Here is a 10,034-nt window from a genome sequence, read left to right as displayed (position 1 = left end):
TTAACAGGAATTTCCACCAATCTGACTAGCTCCCGCTACTTGACACTTTGTCCTTATTCGAATATCACTTAACCATTTATTCCGAATATCGTTAAAAGGAATAGATTTTCTCAAATCATAGTGGACCTCTCAACAGAGACTTGTAATCGTAATTCAATGTATCTGATAATTCAATCATTTGATCTTATCTTCTAATTCCATCGATAAACATTTTGAAACAGATACAATCATGTAAAGTATTAAATCTAATATTTTGTTTACGTTTCAAGTTTTAATATATATATACACATATACATATATAATCATATTCGTTTAATGGTTCGTGAATCGTCGAGAACAGTCGAAGGGTAATTGGTCATATGAACATAATTCAAAGTTTTTGAGATTTCAACATTACAGACTTTGCTTATCGTGTCGGAAACATATAAAGATCAAGTTTAAATTTGTTCGGAAATTTTCGGGTCGTCACACTGGATCATTACAATATTTCAGCCAATTTTAATGTTTCGAATTTGTTCCCGTATGTTGGTGAACGTGACGATGATCAAGACTCGAGGACGAGTCTTTTCGAAGAAGGGGAGAATGATGCAGTTATGAATCGACAACTTGAAATTTGCATGAATTCAAGATGGAGCCCAACTAGTTCAACATGGGCTGAATTTGTCTCAAATAATGGGCCACACTTACAAAGTTTGATAAAAGATCCCGGTGGTTGACGTAGCTAAAGAATTGAAGTTGGATTGAGATTTGGTTTCTAAATTTTAAATATTGTTTTTATCTAAATAATTATTTTGTGCTTATCTCTTTGCTGGCACTCCGTATTAGTTTCCTAATTCCTAGTTAAATGTTATAGTATTTATATTTGTTTCCAAGTTTTGAAAAAAGGTCGATTGTTGATTTTTGGTTATTACGGAATAAAAGCTTTAAACCGTGAAGGTTTAGTTTTGGCCGAGAAGGTCCTGTTTGTTCATAGCCGTGAAGGTTGTGATTCCTTATTTGTATTTCTGTTAAGCCGAGAAGGTTTAACATCTATCTTATCTGTATTATTTAGCCATCGATCCCTCATTTCACATCAAGTGGTATCAGATCACTTGATGTGAAACAAATAAAGCTAATCAAGACCTGAACCCATTTGGACTACCAACTCTGCAACATGAATACCGAAACCAACCAACAATTATAAAAAATCACGAACTCAAAACACAACAGTTCATAACTGAAACCACAAATACACACACCATTATACATCCAAGAATCATCGAAAAAATACAATGTGTGTAGCAACAAATAGGGAAAACGCATCAGGGAAACAATAATAAAAAAAACTTACTTGTAATAGCGTAGGCGATACTCACGATAAGGTGGTAGTACCGACGTTTGTGGGAAACTTGATTATTCATACGAAACCTATAACAATAGGGTTGAAGCACAATCCTGACAGGAAATCGAAACCCCTACCTTTAGATTAAAATCGGACAAAAAGTCACGAAATCCAAAACCCTAGGGTTAATTCGAAATCACTGCTACCACGAAAGTACACAATCAGATGGTTCTCACATGAAATCCAACAAACCCGGGGAGAATTGATAGTGTTTGCAAGGGATTCCAAAACCCTAGATTTAAGAGAAGGAGAGAGCGAGGGAGTAAGGAGCAGAAAGGGGCGATGATGATGCAGTAGGTGTGGTTTTTTTCCTTTTTATATGGGTGAACAAATGCCGTTTGAAGTAATTTTGTGAAGAGAACGACCAAAAATTGAGTGGCTATTAGTATATATGGATAATTATCATAGAATTAACCATATCTCCTTAATTATGACAACTATCTCGAATCTCGAATATTAATTATTAAGCGGGTAATATAATGATAATAAAATTTACGCTACACTCAAATAAAAAGTGATAATGCTGTATTTGTTAAAGAAGGCAGCTGGGTAAAAATGCAAAGATAATGATGAAGTTAACGAAGCCCAAACAACACCCATCCGATTACACACATTCAACAACATGAATTTCTACTGAATTTTAACAACATAATAATAAGGATGAAGATGAAGAGGAAATACCTAAAATTAATCATACTCCTTTTCATCCTCAATTCCATCACTCTTGCTCTTTATTTCTCATCCCATCCCGATTACTTCCGCCGCCACCGCCGCCCTTTTTCCGATCACCACCACCACCAACAACAACAACCTACTAACACTAACAATAACACTGTTTATTATTACTTATCTCGTAATAATAGTTACTATAATAATAATTATAACAATCATAGTAATAGTAATAAACCATGGCCGATCTTACCTTCTTACCTACCATGGTCATCTTCATCTTCTTTAAAGCTTCCATCTTTCAGATCCTGTGAAGCTTATTTCGGAAATGGGTTCACTCGCCGAATCGATCTGCTCAAACCCACTTCCCCAGTCCACGTCAGCAGGAAATCAATTAGAGGGCCCACTTCAGGAGGAGGATGGTTTAGGTGTTTTTATAGTCAAACTTTACGGAGTTCAATTTGTGAAGGGGGAATGTTACGAATGCATCCGGATAAAATTAAGATGTCTAATGGTGGTGAGGCTATTGAGAGTGTTATTGGGCGTGATGAAGATGAAGAGTTGCCTAAATTTGAATTTGGTGCTTTTGATATTGTTCAATTTGGTAAAATTAAGAATCAGAAGCTTGCAAGTTTGGATTTTTTGAATGAGTATTTGCAGAATGGGCAGATCTCGAGACATACGATGCGCGATTTAGTCGATTCGGTTCGATTACTTGGTCCTCATGATGCTTTTCATTGCTCTGAGGTTAGGTTAATTAGTTAACCCACTTCTCATTATTACATTATTAATTAATATTAACTGCTATACAAAGAAAGTAAGCAAATTTAGGATTACTTGTTAGATTCTGACTTTAAAGTGTTGATTTTTATTCCTATTTAACTTAGATTATGGTTGTACTATGTCATTTTCTTTGCTACCACTTTCACGTGCAGAGTAGTAGTTCATTTCGTGTTTGAATCAACTTGGAGGGGGTGAATCATAACTTTATGCAAGTTTTTGATTTGAAATAACTTTCACATATTGGATAGATATTCACCTAACTTCCTAATTATCACATTACATTTATACGGAGTACAACATAATGATATTGACTTGAAACTCTTTCATGATAGTGGATTGAGGAGCCAACATTATTGATCACTCGCTTCGAGTATGCAAATATGTTTCACACGGTCACTGATTGGTACAGCGCCTACGTGTCTTCCAGAGTTACTGGCTTGCCTAACCGACCCGGATTGGTTTTTGTAGATGGTCACTGTATGGTATGATTCTTAGCTTGACTCTTTTGTTGTTATTTTCACTGCACATGCTATCAATATACATATACATCTATTATGGTTCCCATAAGCACCTAAAATAACATATATAGGGTCTGTCTAACATGTAAATATGGTTTCATAATATAGAAAAGTAGCAACTACTCTTACCCTATATATTTAACTGAATCCATATGTAGGAACTTATTATCGGAGGATAGATGACATGCTTTTGCTTTGATTATATTTTCATTTAGGCATATGATCTTCATCATTTAGTAAAGAAATCTTAGATTTTGTTTAGTTAAATCACTATGCTTTATCAAGAATGCCTGCTTGAAATATACTTAGCTCAAGATATGTTACATAAGGTGAAATTATAAACCGGTTATGCTTTATCTTCAATGGGGTAAAGGGGAAAATAATAGCTTAATATGGAGATGGGTCAAAATCAGCAGGGCCGTCTCATTGATTTATAGGTCCTTGTCCGAGACTTACAAAGTGGACACCTGTAAATGTTAAATTTTTCAATACATGCGAAAATAATAATACTAAAAATCTTCATTATAAATAAAAGGTGCGCAAACAACCATAGCAAAGTGTTTTATTCTTAAATACTCATCATCTCCATATACGTAAACTACCATTGAAAACAAAAACGTATATAACAGATCTTTTAAAAATTTATAGCCCTTTAAAAATTTCAGGCCCCGTTCGATTGCCCATCTTAGCACATCCTCTAAGACGCCCCTGAAAATCAGTTAAATAGGTTGAGAGTCACTCACAGCTTATTCTTAGTGCATAAACCTATAATTTTCTTATTTTTGTTGAAATAGTATCATTTCTTTGGGGGTTGGCTATTTTGGAAGAAACTTTAAAATAGAGTAAATAATAATAAAATCTTGAACATTGGATCTTTAGTTAAGCAGATAAAAAAGTCAAAAAATCATCAGATATCTCTAAAGAGTAAAAACACAATCTTACAATTTCCGGATTTGTAGCCCTTTGATGCACAACTTTAGTTATAATATCTGTTGATGCATATACTATTGGTTAAATTTTGGTGATACACATACTCTTTGTATGTTTATCTTTTTATTCTATGTTAAGGATTATACTATTTAATCCCGACCCTATTTTGGTAATCATATATTTATAAAAAACTATACTCCGTATTAGTTAAGACAATGTTTACGGTTAACCCAATCCAACCCATAATAAGAAAGTATCGATTTTAGCCTATTGTTCAACCTGCGCATTTTGCCACCTACAAAGTTACTAGATGAACCGTATAAGAGATTCCCAATTAATATTAGACTCTTGATTCATCTTTACGTTAAATTTCAGACACCATTGGAAGAAACATGGAAAGCGGTGTTCTCAGGTCTAAGATACGCTAAAAATTTCACGGGTCCCGTTTGCTTTCGTCATGCTATTCTTTCCCCTTTAGGGTACGAAACCGCCATGTTCAAGGGTCTAACCGAAGACATTGATTGTTACGGTGCACCAGCGCATGATTTATGGCAAAATCCAGACGACAAAAAGACAGCAAGAATCTCAGAGTTCGGCGAGATGATACGGGCCGCATTTTCTCTTCCTTTACACGTACACCACCACAATTCAAAATCCGGATCACGTAATCATAACGTTTTGTTTGTTCGGCGTGAGGATTATTTAGCTCATCCTCGCCATGGTGGCAAGGTTCAATCGAGGCTTAGCAACGAACAAGAAGTATTCGATGCGTTAAAAATGTGGTCATCGAGTCATACAGAATGCAAAATTAATTTAGTGAATGGACTTTTTGGACATATGTCTATGAAAGAACAAGTGAGAGCGATTCAAGATGCGTCGGTTATTGTGGGTGCTCATGGTGCAGGACTCACTCACATAGTCTCGGCAACTGAAGCAGAAATTTTAGAGATTGTTGCTAGCGAGTTTAGGAGGCCGCATTTTGAACTAATCTCTCAGTGGAAAGGGTTAAATTACCACCCGATATATTTGGGTGGGTCACACGCTAGTCCAGGTTTAGTTATCAACAAGCTCAAGGATATTTTGAAGACCTTAGGATGTTGATAAGCTTCATCAAGGTACATTTGTAAGACTGTGAGATACCCCTTCAATTTGGGGCATACAATTTGTTACGAAGAACCGAGATTTTTTTTTTTTTTTTGGTCGATTAAGCTGTATTGGCGGTTGAAGCTGATTGATGAATATTACACGGCTTGTAAGATGATATTAGGGTTATTTTGTGCAGAAGCAAGATTGAAATTGGCATACTATTTTTACTGGATTGTGAACATGTTAGAGACTTTTGAATATGCCTTTGTGGCTGTTATTATCTAAAGTTCTTTTCACTTGTGTCCATGAAATGGTGTACTGTATGGGTAGCAAAATTATGTCTTGTACATGTGAGTCAGTTCTACATTTAATTTTTTTCATTGAGAATTATAGTGAGCAGAGTAATCCTAATATTTTTTGTTGTGCATTTACTGTACTTGTATAAACAGGTTAAAAGGAAAAAACTTGCTAGTGTTTGTAGTGATTTTGGTTATGATTATCATTTATCAAGTTATACAAGGGAAATAATTAATCCCTTTCGTACCAGTCGCAACAAAGTTGATTGTTCTAGCCTCTAGGTGTTGGAAAAGTTGATTTTCAAACAAATTTTTTCCGAAGTTTAGAGTTAAATATGTACTCCGTATATGTTTATAACATATATGAGTAATATTCTATATAATTATGCAGCTCAGGACGAGGGCTTCGCAACGGTATGTTATTTGTCTAAAGTTACGTTGTGGTAAATAAGATATCGTGCTTCAAATTCAAAGTAAGGTGTTTAATGTTGGAAATAAATTAACAAAGTGAGTCAGTTGTGCACCTGACTCACTTTGTTAGAGATTTGGGGAAGGATAGGCTTGTGGTTGCTCGTTTATATTCCAAGCTTCTCATCCTGGGCCGAAATTTTGAGCTGGATTGATTCGGATTTCAGCGACTCGAAGGCAAAGACATGTGTTCGTACTGTTGTTGCAGCAACTTTATGGGTTATATGGCGTTTTCGTAGTTGCATGTTATTTAACGATAAGTCCATGAAAAGTTATCTTTGATTCTATTAGATTTTACTCTTTTGTATGGCTAAGATATAGGGGTAAGGTGGTTTCAAATTGGAACTCTTGGCTTAATTGCCCTTTGTAATGCTCTTCTAGCTCCTTGCTAGAGAGCTCGTTGTTTTGTTAATAAAATTTTTGCCTTCCAAAAAAAAAGTTGTGCACCTGACCCGCTGGATTGTTTTGACCCGTAGCCCATCCGTTAATTGGGTTTGATTGACCCACCTGTTCTGATTTAGATCCAGATTACCTTACAATCGTTTCTTAATATATGACTCTTATGGATGGTAACAAATAATTGTGATTATTTTGTCATTAATGTTTAGCTTCTATATATACACATTATCATCCTAACCATTTGAGTACAGAAATTAGAAAACACAGCAAAAGTCACACATTCACCTATATGTGTTAAGAGAATCGTGTTAAACACGAGCTAGATTCTAACATATTACGGAGTACTTGATAATATCCTTTTGTTCATACTATTTTATGCTTTTGATTTCTTCATGATGGGTAAAGAAATTGTTTACGCATTAAGGTATGTGTATTTTTTATTTTTTTTTATTTTGTCAAAAATCGTATTAGGGGATACCTTATATTATTTCCTACACTAGGAAATAACTAAATTTATTAATTTCACTTTAAAATTCTTGTCAGTTGTCAACCAAGATAATAAGCCAACTTGTATAAAGAGAAAGGGTATCTATCAGAAATTGCATTTAGAAAAAACAACAAATATTCTGACAAGAAATTATCGAAAATTCGTACTTAACAATGTATCATCTCTCTTTTCTATCATTAATTAGAATTTTATGTGTACAATACAAATACAAATAGTGTCCCCACGGCAACAATGCTAATAATCAAACTGGTTGTACTGTCTTGAACACCTTCACGAATCTGAGACAAGAAACAAGAATGTTATGCTTTTCTGCAGTCGGTAAAACTGTCATGAATACCAAAAAGCTTCGGACTCCGGCAGAGGTCGTTCAAAAGACTCGATCTCTTCTCCTTTATTCCAACAACTCTTTCAATGCTGGATCCCAGGTATTCTTCTTTCCTGCACATTTTGTATAACGTTTAGACCATCTCCAATGGTGATGGGCAAAAGTGGCGTGTTGGGGGTAGGGTGTGGTGCTTGGTGCTAATGTGAGTATGTGACAGGCGTGTGTTAGTAAACTGAGAAATAATTGGGTTGCGTGTTGAGTGGCGTGTTGGGTGATGTTTTAAAATATGATTAGAAATTGGTTGTTAAAAGGGTATAAAAAATATTTTAGAAAACAAAAAGTGTACCAATATGCATTAGCCACGTCATTAACACGCCAAATATAAGCCCCGTGCCACCAAGCAGCACGCCTAGTCCATGTGCCACCACACACCCAACTAATGCCGCAGTGAGATGATTTTGAGCTTCAGCACGTGCGTTAAAAATGGTCTTATATTTCTTCTTTTTATTTTTATTTTTTTCTGTTTGTTGGCAAAATAACATAAAATCTGCATACGGTTTTATGAAAGTGTCAGTGTTATTTTCAGGCACCAGAGTTGAACTCGGTAATTAAGGAACTGAAATTAATTCTTTATGGTGATGATAACTGTGAGCCTTCTGAGGAAGCTTGTATGCAGTTGACTGAGGAGTTCTTTAAAGACGACACGTTGCGTTTGCTTATTATCTTTCTTCCCAAGTTGAACTTGGAGGTCTGTAATTTTTGTATTAAACTAGTATTATCAACAATTTACATGTACTTGGCTTTATGTTTTATTTTGTAATAAACTACTTCATTTCATAGGCCCGTAAAGATGCAACTCAAGTTGTTACTAGTTTGCAAAGGCAACCATTGCTGTCACGCTTTCAGGCTTCTAGATATTTGGAAACCAATCTAGACCTTGTAGACATTCTAATATCAGGGTAAGAAATGGTATTGATAAAAGTTAATAATATGGTTATATAATTGTGGATTAACCTCACTCATTATATCATATTTACCTGCAGGTATGAAGATCCTCAATTAGCTCTTCATTATGGTAGGATGTTAAAGGAGTGCCTACGTCACCAAATTGTTGCAAGGTATATAAGCACCTAGCATTTCAAGTTGGATAATAGTATATATGTGCTTTTTGTATTTATTTTATTTATATACAATTAATTATAAGGTTTGATCTGTAGTTACTTGTTAGAACCAAGTCAATTGAAGAAACTTTTTGGTTACATTCAGCATCCAAGTTTTGATATTGCTGCTGATGCTGCAGATGTGTTCAAGGTTGATTATTTGAGATAGGACCATGACTTATGATTCGAAGAGTTACATTTTTGCGTTCTGATTTTCATTTATGATTCGTTACAGGATCTATTGACTAGACACAAGTCAACTGTGTCTGGATTTTTGTCCAAAAACTATAGTTGGGTAGGCATTCTTTTTGTAATTTTATTCATTATGTTATGGATTTATATGTTAATCTCTTTATGATGCTTCACCTGCATATTATGGTTACCAGTTTTTTACTGAATTTAACGAAAAGCTGATGAAATCTACAAGCTATATCACCAGAAGACAAGCAGTCAAGGTATGACAATTCAATCAGGTAAACTATATATACAGTCCTTACTGATATGTATACATTTATTATAAAATGCCGGTTTTTGTTATTTGTTTCAGTTATTGGGATGCATATTGCTTGAGCGTTCGAATTCTCATGTTATGACACGTTACGTAAGCTCAAAAGAGAACCTAGTGATACTAATGAACCTACTAAGGGTATGACAGTCATTTTAACATTTGTCCTTAATTCATCCTCAAACCTTAAACCCTGCTAATTGCTTTTGGTGATTTTGTAAATGAAGGATACAAGTAAGAACATCCAGATAGATGCTTTTCATGTTTTCAAGGTATTTAAAATGGTCAAAATATCAATATACCTACCCATAATTTCCAATCACTTTTAAATTATATTTTTTTATGTTTGTTACTATTATCGGCAGCTCTTCGTGGCAAATGAAAAAAAGTCCCCTGAGATAGTGAGCATACTTGTTACAAACAGAAGCAAACTTATACGTTTACTAGGTGCCTTTATGCAGACAGGTACCAAAGTTTGTTTGTTTTCTTATATATAACTCGCACGGCTGTCACTGTTAAAATGAATGTTAAGCTTAATTTTGCGTTGTTTGTAGATGATGAAGTGTTTGAGACAGACAAAATTCAGGTGGTTAATGAACTCGCTGTACTGGAGCTCAAAGAGTAAGATATATATGATATTAAGAGAGACATACATTTTCCAGACAATTCATTCGTTATGTACATAATATTGAGAATAAAAGGATGCAGGTGCTAGACTGATAGCTAGCATGAATTTTAATTTTCAATCAAATGTACTAAAGATGTTATGTTATGTTATATATTCGCATTGGCGTTCATTATATGTGAAACTCAACTAACGTTGCTTCTTCAAGAAAGTTTACCTTCTATCAAATGTTTTTGTGAGTTTGTTTATCCGATTCCCCATTCGTGCAGTTCCCAAAATCAACATCAAACTGGGCCAGTTCCTCATACAGGGCCAGTTACTTATGTTGGGCAAGACTCTTCTTGTGAATTTGCTATGGACAATCAGGCCCTAAACGGGCTA

The 10,034-nt window shown here is 34.8% G+C and overlaps 2 protein-coding genes across 2 annotated transcripts; both read left to right on the top strand.

Moving 5' to 3' along the window:
• The first annotated feature begins 1,934 nt into the window (after nt 1–1,934).
• LOC139885833 (beta-1,2-xylosyltransferase) lies at nt 1,935–5,594 on the top strand. The gene is made up of 3 exons (XM_071869586.1): nt 1,935–2,797; nt 3,166–3,315; nt 4,657–5,594. The coding sequence occupies exons 1-3, from the start codon at nt 2,042–2,044 to the stop codon at nt 5,380–5,382; spliced, it is 1,632 nt and encodes a 543-aa protein (XP_071725687.1). The 5' UTR covers nt 1,935–2,041; the 3' UTR covers nt 5,383–5,594.
• A 1,740-nt stretch (nt 5,595–7,334) lies between these two features.
• On the top strand, nt 7,335–9,653 carry LOC139850165 (putative MO25-like protein At5g47540). Its single transcript, XM_071839754.1, has 11 exons — nt 7,335–7,463; nt 7,950–8,111; nt 8,204–8,322; nt 8,407–8,481; nt 8,581–8,674; nt 8,759–8,818; nt 8,910–8,978; nt 9,071–9,169; nt 9,256–9,300; nt 9,394–9,493; nt 9,583–9,653. The coding sequence occupies exons 1-11, from the start codon at nt 7,335–7,337 to the stop codon at nt 9,651–9,653; spliced, it is 1,023 nt and encodes a 340-aa protein (XP_071695855.1).
• Nucleotides 9,654–10,034: the final 381 nt, after the last annotated feature.

Source organism: Rutidosis leptorrhynchoides, chromosome 1, assembly GCF_046630445.1.
Source record: "Rutidosis leptorrhynchoides isolate AG116_Rl617_1_P2 chromosome 1, CSIRO_AGI_Rlap_v1, whole genome shotgun sequence".
In the NCBI taxonomy this organism is placed as follows: Eukaryota; Viridiplantae; Streptophyta; class Magnoliopsida; order Asterales; family Asteraceae; genus Rutidosis; species Rutidosis leptorrhynchoides.
Note: the sequence above shows the minus strand (reverse complement) of the source record. Positions and strands in the feature narration are given on the sequence as shown.

Excerpts from the sequence above, each read along its gene's own strand:
- LOC139885833 (XM_071869586.1), top strand. The coding sequence starts at position 2,042 with ATGAAGATGAAGAGGAAATACCTAAAATTAATCATACTCCTTTTCATC. Across the intron at positions 2,798-3,165 it reads ATGCTTTTCATTGCTCTGAG|TGGATTGAGGAGCCAACATT; the intron begins GTTAGGTTAATT and ends CTTTCATGATAG. Across the intron at positions 3,316-4,656 it reads TTGTAGATGGTCACTGTATG|ACACCATTGGAAGAAACATG; the intron begins GTATGATTCTTA and ends GTTAAATTTCAG.
- LOC139850165 (XM_071839754.1), top strand. The coding sequence starts at position 7,335 with ATGTTATGCTTTTCTGCAGTCGGTAAAACTGTCATGAATACCAAAAAG. Across the intron at positions 8,819-8,909 it reads TGTCCAAAAACTATAGTTGG|TTTTTTACTGAATTTAACGA; the intron begins GTAGGCATTCTT and ends TATGGTTACCAG. Across the intron at positions 9,494-9,582 it reads AGGTGCCTTTATGCAGACAG|ATGATGAAGTGTTTGAGACA; the intron begins GTACCAAAGTTT and ends CGTTGTTTGTAG.